The following is a 23,059-nucleotide window of genomic DNA, read 5'->3' as shown; positions in this document are numbered from 1 at the left end:
TTTGGTTTGCTAATCTAGGCTGAGGAAAACAAAGTAGATTCAAGATTTGGTACAAACCCAAAAATTGTGATCAAACTATATAGTTAGTAAATTGTTTGTCTAAATCTTTCATGTATGATGAAAGATTATTATCATAATTCATTAGCAAATTACAGACTTTGTAATGCAGGCAGTCACAAATTTGGCTTTGTATCAATCATTTTAGACCAGCTGGGTAGAAATTAACACAACTCTGGGATACATAAAATGAAGTGCTCTTTCATTTTTTAATTCAGTGGAAACTTTGAAGGAAAAGAACCTTTTTCAAAAATGTCAGTTTTCCTGATGTTTTTTTAAATCATTCCATTTCACTGTAGAGATATAGAGCTAATACAGCATTTATGCAATACCACAATAACTGCTTAACCAAAAATACAGTGAAAAGTACATGGAAAAGAAAAAGTAGAAAGTTTAAAAAATCCCTCTTTCATTATTTCTGAGGCATTCAAACATGTTAGCGATCACTGGAAGAACGATTAAATAAACACAAAAGCTAATAGCCCAGCTACTCAAAAGATAGAATATTGTCAAAACTCTGCTTGGAGCTTTTTCAGTCAACTGAGATGACCTTGCACAAAAAATGCTTGTTTTGATTATGTCTACTTTCCCTAAGCTACAAGGCTATGTAGAGTGACAGCTGTATTTGGGAGCAACTCAAATTTTATCTTAGTGGCACCTAATCCAGGGTCTGGTACAAACAGCATGGAAAAGTCAGTGTCAAAATTAAACAATGGGCTTTTCTGGGAACAGATGCTTTTTGCCTGCAGCTGTAAAAACCTTAAAACAATCCTATAGCCCACTGTCTGGTCACGCAACTATCACAAAGCAAGGCATAAATTTTGCCACTTATTGCAAATGTTTGCTGAGCGCCTCTATAACCCTTTTTAAGAACAGTAACACGAATTTATTGAGGGTGATTATGAGGCCATTTTATCCTTTAAATGAGTGCAAGGCTCTTCAATATATGCTCATGATTCTTGGTGCAAACACAAAACACTAACTTTTTAAGTTCATGTTTTACACAAGCATAGAAGTATAACTGAAAAACCTTAGGCAACGGGTTTACTAAAGACATAGCAGACTGTTTCACTGTGACAATAAGGACCAGACAAAGAAATTAATAATTCACACTTGAAATAGCAACTGTTCCCTTTGCGTAATGATTACAGAACAGTATAGTGCAGTACAATCATTGCACCATTGTTAAGATGCTAAGATCACTTCAGTCTCTCGGCTCCACAGCTGCTATGTAAAACATTCTCATCACTTCAATTCTCCATTAAAGTTTATCTTTCTCGTAAACGAATGCACTATTATAGCCCATATTTAGGTTCAAAGATTATCTTACTAAAAAAGATGTATACGTGTATGACTGAATTAACTAAATAATCAGCTCCCAATTAAATGAGCAATTTACAACATCGAGACTCTAGCTGCACTCCATATGAACATAAGAGATTTTTAGATCAGCTTCTGTTGTGTATTTAAAAGTGACAGCACCAACATAATTTACATAAGTACAGTATTTTCAACTATTTTCACACTGTGCAAGCACTCTAAAATTGTGAAGTGTTTCCTTTCTTACTCAAGTTTAAAAAAAAAAAAAAAGAGAGAGAGAAAAAAACTTTTCCAGAACAACAGTTCATTAGCACCTCACTATTTATAATTGGGTTGTTTGATGAGAAAACATGAGAAAACACTGAGCCTACCATAATTTGCACAAATACAAATTTCATTGTTTGAAAACAAATCAGTAATTCAATGATTTATTTTTTTTTAATATAAGTGCATATAATGCAATAATAGGAGCATTCATTCTACAGCTTACATAGGACAGAAAGGTTGATTCGTGGCTCGGTAATTTACAAGGTGCAAACTATTTTTTAATCGTGAAAAACATTAACTAATTTTTTCACCTTTGATTCAACTAAATGGTATTTATAGAGATTGCAGTGCTGCTGCATTTAGCCACAGCGCACTGCCTTCCCATTCTAACCAGCACAGGAACCAGGAACGTGGCTGTTTAATATGTTCATAAAGCTGCTTAGGTTCTCTTGTCATTTCACGGTAACACCTTTTTAATAGCTATCATTATGATAGAAGCCATGCATAAAAATTCCCCACCTCTGGAAGTACAACGGCAAATATTCAGAATCAGAATAGCGGGTGATGGTTTTAATTGCAGTTTTTAAAAAATTCAGGGTTTTAAATTAGGTCTTGATCCCCAAAATCCTCAGCATCCTTAAATTACACGAGCAAAGCCGTTCAATTCAACGTGATTACTTCTAAAATAAGGACAACTCACATGACTGAGCATTTATAGCACAGGACCTATAATCAAAATTATAACAATGACTCCTCATTACTTGCAAATTCAAATAAATTGATCCTCATCCTTGGAGAGTTTCTCTCAAATCCAACTACATTTATGGAAGGAGTTTAACAGAGACGGGGAACGAAATAAAGACTGAAAGATGAGAGATATAAACATGCACACTAAACTCCCAGCACCGACAAATCGAAAGCTAACAGATGTGTGACTTCTAATTAGTTATAATAATCTGTGCTTCAGCGCCACTGGAACATGCCTCTCCTGCCTTTGGAAATTAAACAGCTTCCGCTGGAGTTTTAAACTCTGAGTGCTTCTAAATTTATGCAAGAAAAAAAACTCACCTTCAGTAAATTTTAGATATTTACAGTGATAACTTTATGAAAGGAAAATATTAAATTATAATTATCCTAAACAGACACAGTCTTGTGAAACTAACCCTACATTCATATGAAAATACAAAGCATTGACTATAATGAATTTGATTCATCCTTGGACACAAAGCTTTACCACAGTAAACTCAGTCAACTGTTGCTCTTGCTTTTATATTCATAGTACTTAAATAGCGCACTTTAAAACAAAAAAAACTCCAATTGGCTTTTCATACATCCACCCTCCCCAAAAATAACGCACTTGAAAAACCCAAATGATATGAAAAGGCTTCAAGGCCTCTTTTCTCCTTTTCACAGCACTTTTTTTTTTTATTTCTGTTTGCAGTAATCTGCCTTTCACTTTCTCATTGCTACAGAACAAACGAGGAGGCTCAGCACTTTGAAAAGGGGGCTCAATGTGTAATGGGTCCACTAGAATTAATTTAGTTGCACCAAATCCATTGAGCAGTGAGGTTTTTTTCTCTTCTCAAATCATTTTGAGTCGGACGCAGCCCCCAGCCTTTGTAATTCTAGTAAAGCACTTAAAGTGCACAGTAGGTGTTCATCAGGACCATCTGGTCAAAAGCAAAACAAGCTGCTGATTTTGCCTTTGAATAGAATGAAGCAAGTGTGAATTAGTCTCTTCAATTAGCACTATTACAACCTGTCAAGTGCATATTGTAAAACAGGATTATTACAGTATTGGTCACCAGTGCAATTATTTACTCTCTGCCTTTTCTTGCATATAAAAATGTCCATGTTTTCCAGTTTTTGATAACTGAAGATCGTTTCTTTAATGATGTGCACATCCAAACCCACCAAAACCAAATTACAGGTTATGAAACATGTTCTGCCAGGAATATAGTATGCTTCATAATTAAAAGAGAAGTAAAAGAGAGTCCTTCCATTACCTGCAATTGCATTTTCTGTTGCATGAAAAGAGAAATGGTTGTATGCCTTCATCAACTCAATCTCTTAGAAACAGATCTCTAAGGCAAACATTAAGGCATTTTAAATGCCTCATAAAGTTATCACTTCCAAGGAGGTACCAAACAGATGGATTCCCCTTATTTCCCAAGAAACTTCTTTTTCAGATAATTGATAACATGACAACTTACAGAAAGTTTATCACAGGTCTCTCTCAGTATACAGAGTTCAGTTTCGCAATGTTCTGTTCTTCAGGAAAAGCCCTCTCTCTCCCCTCCCCCCAAAAATCAGAAATCATCATACTGTATAAAAATAGACTTTTCTCTGCTGGTTTAAGAAGTCCAAACCTAGCTAGCCAGACAGCACTCACTTCCCATAGCAGAACAGCCAGGCTACTGCAGCAATAGATGTTCAAATTCCATTTACTGTTCTCGTTACTCACAATAAATTCAATAGAATTTTTACCTGACAAATTGCTTTAAACAGCAAAAAACAAACAAACAAACAACAAAAAAAAAACACCACCACCACCATACAATTTTCACAAAAAGGAACTTGAATATGTATAGCCACAACATATTCTGCTGGTTTCTCTGATAGAAAGAGAACAACAGTACAGAATGCTTGTGCACCTTTGCATATAAAAAAAAGATCTGCTAACTGCTGGTTTTTATTCACCTAAGAAAAGTGTAACTACTTTAAAACAATTAAACAGCCCAAAAATCTGACAACTTCTCATATATGTACAATATTTGGAGATGCTCATATTAGCATCTTTGGCAAATGTATTCTACTGCAATTAGTTACAAAGAACACGATCTACACATACGTGTTGTGCCCCCTGTCAGTGTCTGACCTTTACTATGGGCGATCTCACTCAATAATAAGTTTGAAAATATTTTGTACAAATATCAAAAATCTGATCTGAAAAACATACAAAGCTCTCAATGGAAATCTTTTTCTGTATTGAAAGTAATTCATCTGCTTATCTATATTTACATATTACAATTATTCAAACCTTTTAAATAAGGTTTCTGCCTGCATAAACATTCACAGAGTTTTCAAATCTTGTTTCGCATTCATCAACTTCTCTAAAATACTTTAAAAAAAAAAATCAATCCAAACTATCATTAGGGTCTGGCAGCACAGAATTTCTAGCTCTTCTCATCACAAGCAGCTCTATGTACACACAGTTCCTCCTCCTGCCTGCAGTGCTATTGGATACATTGCTTTTCATATTCCACATTAGCCAGTAAGTCTATAGGGAACAAAGAACAAATATATTACCTATCACAGGTGACAGGATGCTACGATGCTAGCCTCTGATTGCTTTATTGGCTAAAGGAACGGCATAAATAGCAAATGCAGCCATGCAAAGGCAGCCTGTATTTCAGAGACGCACCTTTGCATTGTTTGCACAGATTTTATGCTTTACTAGGAATTACAGTACCTGCTACATGCTCCCAGTATTCTCAACTGGACACTTCAAGAAAAAATGCACTCATTTACAAGAGGTCCAACATTCTGCCAATTTATCCACCCTTTAGCAGCCACAGACTGCGTACATTGGATACTTCAGTAATCCAGCACACAGGAATAACAAAAACGGCCTCAAAGTCTCTACCAGCAGTAAAACAGACAAATGCTAACTCTTTTTGATGGAGATACCCAGTTTGTTAAGATTTTTTTGAGGCTTTCCCCCGTGTCACTGACTTAACACGAAGTTTGAAGCATGCTTTTGTGACAGAGAGTTTTCTGCAAATTAGTTTGTGTATACTTAAAGATGAGAACAAAAACTCGCTTTCCATTATTTAGATATTACCCCTATGCAAAGGGAAGTCCTTCTCCTCTATCAAATAATAAGTACAACTTGCAAAAGAGATATAGAAGAAACCTTAATTTCTAACTAACTTCATAAAAATAGACAGGAAATCATTTATGCTTAATGTGGCAATGTGTTACAATATTTAGCACATGGCTTGTCAAATCAACATTAAAAAATTCTCATACTTCAGCAGGGATAATCTCTACAAATTATTTTAGCAGAATAAAGAGCAAGTATTCAGATGGAAAGTTCACTGTAGTCTTGCAAGTATTAGCAGTTCAATTTGTTATAACTGCCCTTATTCAACCATACAATACATTGGAAATATATTAATTTACAGTCTTCAAACTGGCACAAACCCTACTAATTTTCACTTTAAAATGCAGATCATGGAAAAAAGTAATCATGATATTTCCCAGAACAGTATCTGCCCAGAATTAATTTAATACTGCAATTCTACAAGAACAAACAGATGTCAGAATCTTGCGACACAAATTAATTTGCAATTTAGGCCACCAGGCTATCATTAACTTTCCAAGTTAACAACTGCCCTGCCCAACTCACTGAAAAATAATAAATAGAACAAGAGAGAATTTGGCAGTTTCATTTTTATCTGAGTTCTGATGATGCCCTACAGGCTGATGAGCCCCCATCAAAATAACTGATAGAAACTTCTTCTAAAAACTGAGAAATTACATCTTAATATTTGAAGAGTTGAAGATGCCAATAAAACATGTAGGAAAGAAAAAATTAAGAACCATCCAAAATCCAGCTACTGATTTAAAACAAGAGAAATTGTACTGAGATCTGAGCTTAAGGCTTCTCTCAGAGAATTTTTGGTTGGTTTGTTTCCCCATTAAATAGTAAGTTGCTCATCAGGTTTGTTTTTTTAGAAACATCTATTCACCCAAATATCATTTACAATCACATTTGATGCAATGAGCACAGAGAACCAAAGCAACAGTGTTTTAATAAACCAGAGCTGATTTTGCATTTAATTCTTTGCCATAATCTTTGATAGTTTTCAAAGGGTGGTAGTTTTATTTTTTATTATTGGAAACACCTGGAAAAAACACTATTAGCACTCCAAATTTTACAGTATAGATAACAACAAACCAAACCAACAGCCCTACAGAGACAGTTGCACCCAACTGTGGCAAACAATAGAACATTTTCAGAATTTTAAATTTTGCTTTTAATAATTGATGTAGTCATTTTGAATCTTTCTGCATAGGATATACCATGTGAGAAGATTGCATTAACACTGCTTAAACATTTCAACTTGTCAGTATGGCCAACTCGATTTCTGAAATATTTGCAGTATTTTCCCATCGAAACAGTAATAAAGGTAGAATAAATATATGCCACTGCTTTATAATCACTGAGCATTAATGAATATTTTATGTCTTTTCAAATCTCCCTGTTTAATTTAAAAGGGTGAAATTAAGTCTCCTCCCTGCAATATGCCAATTATCTGTAAATCAAACAATAACTTGGCCATTATACTCCTTTTTGTTAATATACCAGCAGCTAATTTGAAAACACTGAGTGGTATTTTTAGGTAATAATTGAATAGTCCTTCCTGCCCTCTTGTGGTTGGCAGCTGCAACTTTCATGAAGCTTTCCATGATCACAAAAACATCACAGAAGTAAACTATTAATTTATTAAAGGGCAAACGAGAGAGAAAAGGAAAAAGAAAATCTGACGGACACTTGAAAGGACTGAAATATGTAAGAGAAAAGAAGGAAAGATACCACCAACTCCTCCAAATCACATAAAGTAAGTGAATTCATCAGTCATTCATTACAACCTACGATCCCTACGATCTAAAAGGAAAAAAAAATTACCAGGTCATTAGGGAGTTAACATATAAAATAGTGCTTGTTTTCAATAATTAGACAAATGTTCACCAATTATTTTGTCTCAGCTAAGTCCCCAGGGATTTCCACAAGACTTTGCACAGACATATTCACCTGTTCACCATCCACAGCACAAGAAAGTCCAGCATTGTTTTTTCATTTAGCTTTGAAATTATCTTCATAATTTTATACACTCTACTGGATGTAACGCTTAGACACAGAAAAACAAGGCAAATAAAGGTTTGATGCTTCATACTAATATGGGTATGAGATTGTAGGTGTATGTGGGTTTTTTGGCTTCCTTAGGGGAGAAAATTATAACTCACTTATAAATCAAGCTGAGTCTATCTGATAACATGTTGACTGTAAACAGAAAAGCCTAAATTCCCATGCATTATCACAGCTTTTTGGGTCCTTTAAGTCTGGTAAAATGTACCAGTAAACCAGTAATTCATACAGCATAGGTAAAAATAAACAAATAAACTGGCAACATGCAAGCAAGCGTGATTGCTTTCAGGATCTCACTATTTGAAACTACAAGTAATTTGAAGATTTATGGGAATAAATTATTAAAACAACTGATTCTAATTTTAAAGACTAGTGCTTGACTCCTCAAAGAAACAAACTGCTGCAACTAGATTTGTGTGCTTGTATTAAAACAAAACAAAACAAAAAAAAAAAAAAAAAAAAAAAAAAAAACAGAACTTATTACAGAAGGTTTAAAAAACTAAAACAGGAAACAGGCTTTCACAGAGGAAAATTAAAATTTACATCTTTGGAATAACAAGATTCAGAACAAAAACAGTTGGTAATTACTTCTCGCTGTTGCTCTGATGGTGCTCTAATAGCTAATATGGTTGGACTTAAAATAATTCTGCCCCCTTATCAAATGAAACATTTCCAAAAAATGTGTTTAACACTGGAAGATTGAGGGAAGTGTCAGATCAATAGCAAGTACACATTTCATGATAAAAGCAAACATTTAATCTTAACATTTCATAATATGAATTCTTAAGATTCCCACTTCTGTACTGTTTGTGATATTTCCAGAAGTTACTGGGTTATATGGAAAGTAACATCCAAAACATGTGGCGTTAGAAACACCATGAAGCATTAGAAAAAGAACCTTTCACTTAGAAAGGAATTTTTACAAATAAGCAGCAACTCCTTGTTCTGAATTCAGAAGGTCCAGATTCACAGATATTTGCTCCTAAAGGTTTTAATTTTGAAGAAGTTCTCTACAATATCACCCCTTGCTGGCCATTCTACAGAACAGCAGTGACATCCATTATATAAAGAAACCATAAGACTACCAAGTCTGTAAGAATTGGAGCACTACAATAACAACCAGCAATAGCAGAGGTGACTATAAAATGAAGATGGAGCCGATTACAAGAAGAGTAGATAGCAACAGATTCAAAGGGCTTAAAAATAAAATGTCTTTTCTCATCCCTATGGAATAACTCAGTAAGTGCTGCACACATTTTTTGTTATTATCATGTAAAAAGTAGCATCTTTCCTGTATAACATAACAGAAAACTTTTTGTTCTTTGATCAAATTACGGTAATCTTGATGAGCGAATTGATTAAACTAAAGAGAAGACTAATAAAACAAAGGAGTTTCCAACAAGACCATGTGAAACTGTCTTTAACAGAGCTGGCATTAGCTATAATGAGCTACATTTATTCTTCAGCTGTGAAACAGCACTCACCTCCTGAATGGTACTGCTTCCTGAGAAGTTGAGGTTGTACTCCCGCTGGACTTCTCGATGGGTGATGATCAGCATGAAGTTTTGATTTAATGACTCCTGCAGGGCTCTGAAATGGTTGAAAGAAAAACAAGAAAATCAGGGATAAGCATGTTAGAGCTTGTTTTACAGTTAGATGCAAAAACCCCAGGGTATCCTAAAGTCTACATGGACAAGTCCAGGCACAACATTATCATCTCTCTTTTCACTCTTAAATGCAAGGAGGCATGCTGAGAATGACCAAAGGCCATTCCTGAACTCCTTCCTTAATAAGGTGACTGCAGCCTTTAAAGCTCTCCTAATGTTAAGTATTCTCAAAATTGAGAATCATCATCTTCACAAACATCAGGTCTATTTAGCACTCATTATGTCATTAATACCAGGCTTGTAAGCATGTTGATGACCAGACAAAATACCAAGCTACAATGCACGTTAAAAACCAATGGTAAGTAGAACAAGGCAAAGCATGCTCTCAATTCTTTAGGGTTACCTGAAGCATAAATCAAATGGAAATTCTTCCATTTATTTTCAAAGCACATAAACCTGGCTAATTAGAACTGGAAAACTAACCACAGCAAAATTTCTCTTGGGGTTACTGAGCATTTATATAAGTTAGATCTGCTCAAATTGTTTTAACTGTACATTCAAATATCTTTAATAATATGAATTAAAAGAAAATCTTAAGATACAGATTAAAGAGGTCAACTTTATGTCACAAACTTGTTTATTGTGATTTTCCCAGTAACAAAACACCTAGATGTTAGAAACGCATCCTGATTAATTAGGTACAAAATTACGTAAGTTTCTCCTGTCAAAGGACATCTGTCATAGAGAAAGCAATTATAGCAGTGTACAAAAACTTACATAGGCTACAAAACTGCATAATAACCACATGCTACACTTCCAATCAATATTTATACAGACTTGACCCACTCAGCAGCAGATGGAATTCAATTGAGTTTATCTACTTTATTTTTCCTTATAACACACTCTTACAAGAATGCGAAACTTTTTTTTCCCTTCAGATCTCAGTTTCACCACAGTTCAATATGCCATTTCTCTAAGTAATAAAGGACAAATTCAGTATGCAGATGAGCTCAGCTGTATCTTAAGATACAAGAAGACAAAAAAGACTGCTAGATTATTTGAGTCTTGATTTGTTAGTTATTCCTTCTACTGTAATTACTGATGTGCAGTTTGGCTGCTCAGATGGTAAGGAGCCCATGCAATACTCAACAGATGCTTTAGCAAGAGATGCATTATTTGCTTTAGCATCTCGAGAAAAATTACCTTACAAAAATATCTTCACCCAGCAACGTAATTTGGATTCTGTGACATCTTATACATAACAATCACATACTACAAAACAAAATCATAAAGGGCAAGTTCTCTTGTCTTTTATGTGCTTTTGTAATAAAGAAAACTAATTTAAATCATTGTTAATGCTAGGCATGTTCTAATGTACAATAGACACCATGCATGTAATTGAATTGAGTGAACTATGCTGAATGTGCAGTCAGCTCCACTTGTCACAGCCTCATAAGAACAGGCTGGAAAAATTTAAAAGTACCTGCAGTCCCACAAAGAAGACTCTGAAAAGTTGCGTGCTGATTCTCACAGGTAATTCTAATTAGAATCTTAGTGAGTTTAGCATTGCTATAACCATACTTTCTTTTGGCAAATGTTCAGTAGCAACTAAAGTATCCCGCTGTGCTTTTTCAGATTCTGACTTTTTTTCTTTGTTTTCAAGCAAGTACTGGAGGCAACTGATGTACATAACTGTCCTAAAAATATTATTAATCACAGCACGTGGATTCTATTGTCACAAAGGCTCTGCTAGAGCTGTTCTTGACTCTTTCTGAACATCTTTTGCAGATGCAAACTGCTAGCACAACACATGTTTTCATTTCATAATTGATGTAAATATGGAATTAAATAGGGCAGTTAGATTACACCCTCAGTCCCATAAAGCAAGCATAAAACACATGCTTCCATATCATCCAGATTCAAAATATTATATGGAAAAGAAAATTATAGATATACTCAAAGGAAAAGTTTTCAATTTCTGTACTTAATCTAGATGTGACAGTGGAAAGTACTTAGAAAGGGGAAAACATACTTATCAAACAGCTAAATGAAGTGCCTTAAAATTAAAAGCTTCAAAGTAACTACAGATTTTGACATCTCTAGATATTCTGAATGAGAATAGCAAATGTTACCAAGTAGATTTTCTGTATTTATCCACAGCCAAGTACAAAGAGTAGGCTGAAAATTAGGGTAGCTTAAAAGAAAGTTGACTAAAAAAAATTGTTTCAACAAACGTTAGCAATTCAAGTGCATGGTCAATTATTCACCTTCTTTTGCAAGAAAAATAAGGTAAAGAAATTGTGCCAGGGAATGCTTACACAGAAATGCACTGCTTAATTGACCCAATCCACTGAGCTCCCATTTCAAAACTGTGTGGTCTGAAGCCCTGAGACATGGACCATACCTTCACAAGTTATGAAGAGTTGTCAGTGCACCTGACGGGCAATAGGTGCCCACACTCCTCTGTGGGATGGGGTTGATTTGAACACGCCACTGGAGAACCAGCCATGTAGGTCCCTCCTAAATCCATTTCCCCAAGCCATGCTCAAATGTACAGTATAAAGTTATCTAAGCAGGACACTACTCCTGAGCAAGATTGATGCTTTTTTCTTTAAGAAGTACATAACTGCCTCTGAACACTATGCAATTTTCTAAAATAATTGCATCCATGTATGCAGCAGTTTCGGTTTCCTTCAAACGTTACTAGTTGGCTACCATCTTCCAAATGAAATATCTGAATTAAAAGAGAAAAGGAAAAGGAAGAAATGAGGAGGAGAGGATGAAGAAAAAAAAGAAAAAAAATCAGTGTCAAACTCTAGTTTCCATTGAAGGCAAGTTTGTTTGGTTGGTTTTTTTTGCCACCAATGCTAACAGAATTTAATTAATCTGAGGATTAATTAGTGGTGAAAGGAGTCAAATTCTAGAAGCAGAACTAAAGTAGGCCACTTTTATCAGCAGTGCTTCTCCCCTGCTGCAAACTCTAGCTTTCAAAAGCATTTGCTGATAGCTTAATGTTACTTTTTTTTTCCTCAGCTGAATGATTACACATTCGTGTCAGCACAGGAGGCAAGGGAACTTGACTGTATTCTTAGGCACCAATCATCCATTACAGAAACTCTGCCTACATTTGGAAAAAGAAGCAAGTCTGAGAACAGGCGAAAGAAAAGAATCCTTATTCTCATCAGATTTAGCAAGAGAAACCTGGATCAGTTTAGGATTGCATATGGATTGCCCTTATAGCACTGGTTATCAGCATCATCACAATGAGCAGGAACCTCAGCGATGGACCAAGATTCAGTTGGGGTTGAAAATGCACGATGTGCAAACAAAAATGTTCCTCTTTAAAGCTGAAATTTCAAGTTTGAAGTTGCAAGAAATTTTTTCACTCACTCAAATAACAGGATTAAAAATCACTAATGAGTTTATTTACGAGCTCTCCATCTGAATTCTAATACAGCAAAATTTATAAACAGCAAGTCTAATACATGAAAAGAAACAATATTTAGCCTAAAAATGTTTGGCTGCAAATAATGCTAGACTTAAGGGGACAGCAACTGTTCAGTCAACACAATGCTGAAGAAAGATGACATCAGTAGTGGTGTTTACATTTTAAGCTTCTATTTCTTATTGTGCTGAAATGCTTAATGAATAAAATAAATTGTTGTATCCATTGTTAAATGACCGATTCGATGCCTTCATTTAACACTGGTTTAATACTTTGCTTTCTAAATTGCATTTTTCTTTGAAATTTTAGTAATGTTTTTAGCTTTGAAACCAAAAGTATATCCTTATTCAGTGACCAGCAAATATTCCTTTTCATTTCAGTTCAGTTTTTTGTTTTTGTTTTTGTTTTAAATGAAATGCATTCAGAATTTCCTAGTAGGCAGCATCTTCCTCAGCCACAAGAATTCTCCAAAACCTCGGAATTTTGTATAAGTAGGCATGACACAAGGTAATTAACATTTCCATTTTAAACTTACGGATTTATACAAGCTCATGTCAACAGAAGTCCAAATTTACTGTAATTACAGATTATTTACATTAAAACAAAATAAGAAATCAGTATGTAAATGTAATGTTTGTTGTAGCTAATGCAGCAAGAGATGGTAGATTAGGTTCAAACAGCAATCAGCAGATCTGGCTAACATGTAAATGAGCAGAAGTCCCTTTGTTTACATTCTATTGCATTTTAAACTTCAGGATTTTTAAACTGTCTCATGAGCAGATGTGAAAATAAAACATTAATCTTACCATCCTTATTGATGCTTTCAAAGTAACTAAAGCAAGGCACTGCTCCTGTCCAGCTAAACAGACAATACTAATAATTGGAGTTGCAGGTTACATCATTCTTAATTAACACTCTGCTACAGTTGATAACATACACTAAAACACCATGCCATAATCACTGCTCTGCGACAATTTAAAAAAACACGTACTCAGCAAAATATATACCCATTACTTGCCATGCATATATAATTTTTATTCCTATCCACACAAACAACTACATTTCTAAAATAAATTACAATCACTTAGCAAAGAAATACATCACTGTTATCACCTCCAACATATAGATTCTTAAAACTGTCTCGGTTGGAAACAATCTTCAAGATCTCCAAGTCCAACCATCAACCTGACCTAGAGTACACTTGGTCAAGCTATTAATTGAAATGACAGTTACAAAATTATTTTTATTTGGTAAGAAGCACCTCTTAGAATACACCAAACTGAAAGGAAAGACCACCTGGAAAACCTACCTGCATGGCCAGACCAGCATGCCTGCGCTTTTGATGTTCCTCTCTATTGCATTCTCCCAAACCTTTCTCCTGAACTAAATGGAGCCAGCTTTCTAGAAGCACCCATGGCAACAAAGGTAAGAAAAACCACTGGATGGAAGTGAAGAATCTAATCCAACAAAGCAAGTGCAAGGGATCGCTCCCTTGGACAACTGAATGATGGACTTCATTGGTACCTTTCTTTTTTAAAATGGATTTCCAAAGCAAATAATGTTTTTCTTACTTGTTTTACCCAGCAAATTTATACATATTCATTAGTCTCAGAGAAATCTGACAGCCTCACAAAGGACTCAAATACCAGGCATAAATCAACAGCAGGATAGAGAAAAGGGACCCAAATTACATTGGGTGTAATCCTCTTACATTCAGCCAACTGCTGGACAATGATCACAAGAAGTAACTGCAGCATGTGGTATCTGTCATTCACTATTACCTGTTACAGAACTATCTGCAGAACAGAAGCAGGGCAGGCTGGCAGTCTAAGCAGATGAAAAAAAATTATATGGGCTACTGAATGGAGGAACTGAAGTACTGCCAGAGGTAAGCAAGATCAAGGGAAGATGGAGAAAGAGATGAGTTACTGTAGCTGTTGGAATGAGGTAGGAATTCACTAGAAATCATACTTCACTACACCTACTGTTCACAGAATACATTGTCTTGTTCTAGGTGCTGTGCATGGACAGGTATGGCTTTGCCAACCTCACATGTGGTATTTGACATTTCAATTTAATCTTCACACCTAACATGCAGTAGTCTCGCTGGGTTTCTATTACCTATGAAAGCTTTAGGTATGCCACTGGTGAATGAAGATGCCCTATGACATTTCTGCTTGTTTAAACTATTCCATTTAGATGCCAGTTTAACTTAGTTTCGGGTTTAGGCCATTGGGTCTGTCACAGGTGCCTACGTACCAACACACTGGAAAAAGATGTCTCAAACTTCATTCTCCCTGAGCATCAGGAACAGAAACAAACTGGAGTTTATAGAGCTGAGATTAGACTACTTCGTTATAAAAGGCATATACACAAAACATCACATAGTAAAATCTCAGGTTGCTCATATATCACTTTCTGAAGATATTGAAATCATGGCTATTTTTCTATGTTTCAAAATAGAAGGCATTTAAAGAAAATGACAGATGAAGTTGAAAAGTAAGAGGCAAAGTTCCTTAACATCCATTAATAATAGATGAGAACATCATGCTTTTAAAAATTGAGGGTACCAAACTAATCTGAATAATAACTGACCTAACAGTAGGCAGTAAACAGTGTAACTGGGTTTGGTACATTGCTTCAATTAGATGTGTTTTGATCTGCATTGATGCTTTAATTGGAGGCAAGCCTCCCCTTTCATCTAGAATTTATGACTCCAAGGGATGATCTAGCCTTCAAATTATCTTTAAGTAGCCACTAATTAATCATCATTTGCTATCCCCAAAGGTACCAAATTTATCCTAAAAATATGCACAACTCATCTCCTCTGTGAAACAAGTATAAACTGTAAAGCTAACACCCACCGTGATATTATTAGGAAGTTCTTTTAAACTGTTCAACAAGAAAGCCTGAGAACTCCTTTTAAACAGTTTGTTGCTGTTACACAGTTTATTTCAGTTAAAATCATCAGCATTTATTTCCATTGAAATTAAAATATACTAGGAATCCATGTTGAAAAATTTGTTAGCATCTACATGGTTTTTCCACAGTATTGTCACTATCCTTCAGTTAGCTCGTTACGCATAACATCTGATCGTCCCTACTCACAACTACAACTCCTTTCAGCACATTGAATTCACATCACAGCTCAGTACTAAGCAGCTCTTTCTGTTCCATTACCATTATTCCCTCTTCTAATTCTCGTGTTTTATTAATAATTATTACTTCTTTTTTTTTTTATAATATACATCAGCTTTCTTATTTCCTCCACAGCATGCAGGGTTGTGGATCTACGTACTACGTTTATTTCTATTGATTGTCAAAAGGTTTCCTTCATCACATCTGTAGAATATTTTGCTATCTAACTACAGCAGCAGAAAAGCAATTCAGACAATTTGAAGGCAATCCAGTCTCCTGATTATGCAATTTGATCATTTCAAACTGCAATCTTTCCTGCTTGCTTGACAACTGAGGATCAGAGCTACTCCTTTCACACTCAATTACAGTGCACCCTCTAGTGGCCACGGAACAAAATTCATGTTTTCCCATGAAGAATACACACCAATCCACCTTCGAGAAGCTATATATAGACAGGGTAGAAAATAAGACAAATAAATTAAAGCAAAGTGGCTACAAATTACAACAACAACGATTCCATTTCCCATAAAAACTATTTAATTTTCAAACCTTTGCAATATTCACTGACTAGTGAACACTTGAGTATTGAAATCAGTAATAGAAGATACCCTGCTTAGAGGACATTATTACTCTAACTGCACACTTTATAAGTCCAAGAAGATAGGATAAAGTGACACACACTTCAGAAAGAAAATTCTGGTCTGCTGGTAACTATCTGTATGTGTTTATGAATCAATCTAATGTGATAAACTATGAAAGACCAGCTTTCATTTCCACAGGGACAAGATTTTAAAAAAATTAAGTCATAAAAACTTGAAGATGCAAAATGCTGTATGAACCTCAGTATGTATTTTCTTAAAACAACCTTCTTTCAACAGTGAGGTGCTGAGGTAGTTAATCTTTACACTTGTATCTTAGAGCAGTGAAACACTGCACATTTACTGATTGCAAATTCCTGCAAGAATGCAAACTGTTTCATAGAAAACACACAGAAAGAATCATACAAGCAGAATCTATAGACAAAAGACTTACCCAGAATGACTTGAAGGAGGAGGAGGCAGGTCAGGCGTTAGAACATAAAGACTATTATTTTTTGGCAAGTGTAGAGTTTTTAAAACAGTCTGAAGGAAGAAAAAAAAATTGTAAATACAAAACATTTGCTGATTTTGACATATTAGTTTACTTTATTCCTTTTAATTATAAAAGCTTTTTCACAACACCAGCAAATTTTTAAGATCTACTGTAAATTTAATAACAACTCTATAGGTGTGCTGCATTGTATCTAAAAACACTGCAAAATACATTGATGTTTTTATAATGCTTTTAGTATAAGAGATCCTCGTAGAGCTTTCACCTGAGACATCTAACACTCAGGAACCTTGTACTGCCATCCCCACCCTCAGACCATCAGTTTGAAACACTGAATTCAGTTGACTGAAAACACAGCTGAAAACTTACACTATCATCTACATCTCCAGTCTTCCACCCCTTTAACAGCATTTTAGTTGCAGGAATCTGAAGTTCATTTTCTAGAATATGTTTGATATCTCCTGAAGAGAAAATGAAGAAAATGTCAAGAAATTCATATTTAAAATATACAAATTTATCTCTTTATTTCCAAAAATAAGGAAAAGGTACAGTGAAAACCAGTTTTAGTGAAGTTATTATTGTGAGACACATTTCAAACGGTAAAGAATAAATGAAAGTAAAAAAACACATAGAACAAGAATCTGATTCACACAATCACATGAGGATACAGTGATTTGGACATATATTTGAGTAGCTCTACACGATGTATGCTGGAACCATACATCTGCAGACACATGCCATCTGGAGCTATGCACTTTGCCAGAAATGAAGTGTGTCTGCATTTCCGATACTCAGTTCCACAATCAATAATCTGGACTTAAGGAATTGAAGTGTTTGTATATTTGACTGGTCAGACAGATTTTTCAGTGTTTTGCACGTTCTGTTCCTCCATCCTGGCCTGTGGCCACATCTGCTCCTCCTCATGTTGAAATGGACTGTTCCTGTGCTCTGAAGAGGTCATCTTGAAGATCAACCATCTCTATTAGACCTCTCTGCCCTCACCTGGGATTCTGACAAGCAGATCCCTGAACAAGCCAAAAAGGTGCTTTCTTGATGTTTATGGTTGAAATTCTATGATTTACCTTTCACACTTCTCTCAAGATTTTAAACAAAGCTTCCTTCAACCTCCATACGCCAAGAAACACAGAAGTTTTACACCGACCACCTTCCGCCCTGTCACTTAATCATCTACATCTGAAAGAAGCTAATAGAAACAAACACCTATCGCCTACTACACCTACTATAGCTGAAAAATTCTGATTTGGTCACTCTTGTATCTACTTTGGATGTAACTCAGTGCAGTGCCACGCCGAGCCAAGTAATGCTAACCAAGAATTCGACTGATCAACACTAGGTGGCACCATAAAAATACCAAATCAAACACTAACAAGAAAAACAAGGATCCAAGGTTTCAATTTCAAAATCTCATCACAGACAAAGTGCCAGCTCAACAAATTTTTAATCAACTATTTCTCAACATGTTCATTTGTTTTGATCTGCATATTGTCTTAAAAAAAAATAATACTGTTTTTCCTTAGGAAGAGTAAATTAAGTCAGTTGGGAATTATAAAAAAGAATATGCTTGCAATGCTAAGAACAGCATGTTTCTAAAACACTTGCACAAAATGCATCATATTTAGAATAAAAACAATCAAGTCTGATAACAAAACTCTTAATTTCCTCAAAAAAGAGACAAATAAAAAGGAGGATGCTACAATGCTTTTCACACTTAGAATTCTCTGGATTGTGTCACTAATCTTATTTAGAAAGGGATGATGCTATAGAGATTCAAAAGGAAATGCCAAGATGATCTACTTATTACTTGACTGCATCTACATTAATCCCACTGCAAATTACACTTTCTTGCCTCAACTTAATCAGTAATCTTCATTTTGTTTATGAAGTAAGTCCATAAGACAACTAGATGTCAAAATAAATATTTGATAGATCACTAACCTTTACAATGGATTAGTGAAATTTTTTTGCTTTTTTCGAGCTGCAAAGAGGTTTGAAAATGGTTAGAAGCTATGAAAACTGCACTTTTTGGACATTTTTTGAGGGGTTTTGTTGGTTGGTTTGGGTTTTTTTTCCCTATATGATTTAGATCTTGGTAGCAGGGTCTTTTTAGTTTGATTTTACTGTAACAATTTTACCTCAACAGTTATGTCATGTTTACACATTCTTACCCACTGTAGAGCTGTCCTCAAGTACTACATCCACATTTCTGTCTCTGTATTCAACCCTGAAGTCAAGCATTCGAGGTTGTCTTTCCACTATTTGTCTAGATGGCACTACATGGCGAAATGCTGAGGAAGATGAAGAAGCTGAAGAAGCTGCTGTAGAATGACTTGTGGGGCCATATGCTGGTCCTTGTAAAGTCTCTCCACCGTACTCACTGAAGGATACATAGATAAAGTATGAACAAATTGATAATGTTTAAATAAAGATTTGTGAAGTGAACAGAATTACTCACTGTTGTCCACAGCATATGCCTCTGGAATAAACTCCACTGTCATATCTGAAAATACTTTTTTTGTTCATAATTAGAAATTAACTTTCATATTAAAAACATTAATATTTCAAGGACTCAGAAGTGCTATAGCAAAGCAGCTTAGAAGACAAACAGGTATTTAAGCCATTATGATAGCCTAAAGTTCACTATGTAATTAACATCAGATTTATCTTGAGAAGCAGCATTATTTCCTGTTCCAAGAGTGCTGTGACCATATAAAAATTTGCACCATGGCAACCACCAGTTTTCTGTATCACTAGGCCAGCATCATATGCAATTTAGAATAAGAAGTAAAGCTTAAAATAAAAGAATAAACTGGGAAACCCAGATTACCCAGAAGCACAACTCATCCTCCTCAGTGAACCTCTCATAAAAAGTACCACGTAACTGAGATTAGAACCAAAGGTAACAAAACATTAAATTTAAGAAACATAACTCTAGGCCAAAGAAAATTATGATGTACTGAAATAAAGTTTTGCTGGCAAGACACTTTACAGGGCTTCACATTGTAGATGTTCTTACCAGTAAGACAGTGCTCTCTGTTTAGAGGATTATGTGTCTTGGGCACCAACAGGGTACCCAGAGGGAGGATGTAAGCTAATAAAATGAATGCACTGAAAAAATGGAAGCTGAGCATGCATTTAAGAAATACAGGGATGCAATTTGCCTCATTTCCATTCCTAAACAGAATTTATTTTAAAAAAATGCATACTCTCCTTCCTGAAGATACTATAAGATCTCTGGATCAATGGAAATGTTTCTTATGCAAGTCAAGCCTATAAGGACTGAACTTAGAAAAAAAAAATATGAATGTGGATGGACTCACGTCACAAAAGTGCAATGAATAGCACCAAGCTATTGCATGCCACAATACTGTGACTTCCATTTTTGAAAATAAAAAAAAAAAAAAAAAAAACAACCATGTATTATGCTTGTAAAACAAGAGAGAATGCTTCTTCTCAAGCTTTAAAAAAGTTTAAATACCGAGCAATATGTTTGTTGGGCTTTTTGTTTGTTCTTATTGTTTTTTTGTTTTTGTTTTCAATTTGATGCCTAACCAAAACTTAGTACTGTAACCATTTTCGTTAGCAGAACTCAGAAGCAAAGAATATTCTGATTCTCAGGAGCTGAACTCATTTATTTATTTAAATACAACACAACTGAACTATAAAGTAAAACTTGACTTCAAGTTCAGCTGCATTAAATATACTTCATTCCATCACCAAAAGTATTTTACATATCTGACTTGCAATCTCTAATGAAGCATAGAAAGCCACTAAAAAGCATCCAAATCAGTAATTCAAGCTCATCTGAAAGCCACTGGAAGGTAGGCTTCTAAGTCTACCAGGCCTAATTTTAAACTTCTACCACAGAAAGAAAAAAGGAAAATAAAAAATAAAAGACTTGAGACACATTTTAATGTCCCATCATTTCTACAAATGAAGAATTTCCTAATGAAGAAAGCTGCGTTAAGTGGACATCAGACCTACCTGTTACCAAAGTCTGGTATAACTGCTGCCCAAATCCTTCTCCCTGACAAAATGGCTGTAAATGTTCTGGTGTTTTGAATTTTAATGCTTTGAGGTCAGGACTTATTAACATAAGTAGAAATAGTACTTGACACAGAAGAGACTTGATCAATCAGATTACGCAGGCTTAACAGTGAATATACATCTAGTAACTTTATCAAGCAAATAAGGTTTTATCTTGATCCAAAAACCAATTTATTTAATAATAACTTTAGTGAGCATTGGCATTTATGCCAGAACATCACATCACCTACACTAAGCATCTTCTTTAATCGTTAAAATAAACTTTTAAAACCAGTACCTTGACTATTTTCCTGAACAAAATTAAAAATAATATTTAACTGCCTCTCTCAAGTAGCTCAACTCCTGTTCTGTTGTATTCAGTTGCCTTATCAGCACTTAGGAGATCATGCTTCAGTGACTCCAAGGTATCCAAGCATCAATATATGAGCCAAAATTTAATTTAAAAACTGAAAGGAAATCAGTAAAGCTATTCGTAGAGGGAAGCAACTTTATTTTATCTAGCATTATATCTACCACCAGTTAATGACCTAATTAATATAAAATAAAAAATCATTAATTTAAACAGATGGTTGAGCTTGTTCTTCACCGTTTTGGGAAAAACTGATTGTGAAATCAGCTTTGTCAGGTATTGAATTTGTGGCTCACAAAAACTGCTTTAAAAGGAGAATTATATCATCATCTTGGGATTCAGAAACAAAAATGCAACTACTATGCAGCATCATTCTCTGTATGTACTACTCCATCCCTCTGCGCTTACCTTTGCAGAATGCCATTTTCTTGTGGTATTACACCATTTATAGCTGCCTGAGAAGAGAAAAAAAGTTTTCAATCAGGTATGCAGAGGAAGAAAAATAAATCAGGACAGACTACTATATTTTGCTTTAAAAAGTGGTTAGCTTGCTTTAAAATATGCCATAAGATGTTCTCCATTCAGTAAATACTCTTGGTAAACAACACTGCCATTAAAGTACCTTCTTAAAATAAAAAAACATATTTAAGTGAAAATGAACATCAACTGACGCTCAATAGATTTGTAGTGCAAAAGAATAAACAGCACAGTTCACACTCAGTAAATCCAGCACTTTGTACATGCACAAGGAAAAAGACAGTTCTCAGACTCACTGAGCTGTGTGCAGACAAGGCAGCCAGACAGCAATACACAGAAAAGCTCATGTCTCCCAGAAGCATTGGGCCACTCTCGCCTGTACACCAGTGCTGCAGAGACTTCTAGAGAAGTCCAACCTCCTAAGCATAACCACGTACCACAGAACCACCAAAATACTGCCAATACTCAAACAATCTTCACGTGAAAAAAGCAAACATTTTTAAGTATGCTTTACACAGCTAACTGTCAGCGCGTGCTGATCAGCAACTCCGAACAAAATATTACTCAAGTGTAAACGCAGGAACATATTTGCTAGACTTGGTATTCGTTAAGTGTCTGTAGCATCCCACTACTAATCCCCACTTTCTGCTGTGCCACCAGCACATATTACTACCAGGATTTCCAATATGACTAATATCCATTCTCACGTGTCAGAGACACCTGACCTGCTGGCCTGTATACCTGAGGAGTGACTGGTCCTTGATGAAGACAAAGCTGAAACTTAGAAGCTCAGACTCTGTAGTACTACAAGAGGATTAAGTGAAATACTGTGACTATGGACTGTCATTATTCATCATCATTTTTACAAATCAATATTTACTGATGTGGCTTAAACAAGAAGTGTCCAATAAAGGTAGAATAAACCAAGAGTTAAATCCTATGTTTCTTCTCTGAATACATAACCATGAGTTTTTACAGTTTCTGTTAACAGTTAATAAACAATGGTTAACAACTGAAGTCAAAGTATTACTACTGAACTCAAAGTAACTTTGATACTGTAACAAGATATGCAAAACATTACACAAGGACAGCAGAAAAAGACACAGGAAAGTGCTGGAGGTATCTATAAGCTACAACAACTACCCACAAGTCTGTATCAAATTACAGTGAAAACAGCTTCCTTGCAGAGCACATTTTAAATTAGGTTATCCATCACATATGGCAATAACCAGAAGATTCTGTTTAATGTGTCTCATTTATCATCAGTGTGGTTTTTACAGTCATACACAGCTCCTGATCATGTTCATCTA

General features: G+C 35.1%; 1 protein-coding gene across 2 annotated transcripts in view; it reads right to left on the bottom strand.

Annotated features, from left to right (window-relative positions):
* FAF1 (Fas associated factor 1) overlaps positions 1-23,059 on the bottom strand; it is a 146,661-nt gene that overhangs the window by 95,738 nt on the left and 27,864 nt on the right. For both annotated transcript variants that reach the window (XM_048943745.1, XM_048943746.1), the window contains exons 3-7: positions 21,681-21,727; positions 19,045-19,253; positions 17,228-17,319; positions 16,802-16,890; positions 9,064-9,169 (exon numbers count right to left, since the gene is read on the bottom strand). In XM_048943745.1, the coding sequence (XP_048799702.1) occupies positions 9,064-9,169; positions 16,802-16,890; positions 17,228-17,319; positions 19,045-19,253; positions 21,681-21,727 (543 nt within the window). The remainder of the gene's footprint in view (positions 1-9,063; positions 9,170-16,801; positions 16,891-17,227; positions 17,320-19,044; positions 19,254-21,680; positions 21,728-23,059) is intronic.

The sequence above is a fragment of the Lagopus muta genome, chromosome 5 (genome assembly GCF_023343835.1).
Source record: "Lagopus muta isolate bLagMut1 chromosome 5, bLagMut1 primary, whole genome shotgun sequence".
Classification (NCBI taxonomy): Eukaryota; Metazoa; Chordata; class Aves; order Galliformes; family Phasianidae; genus Lagopus; species Lagopus muta.
The sequence above is the reverse complement of the archived record's forward strand: the minus strand, read 5'-3'. Positions and strand labels throughout refer to the sequence as shown.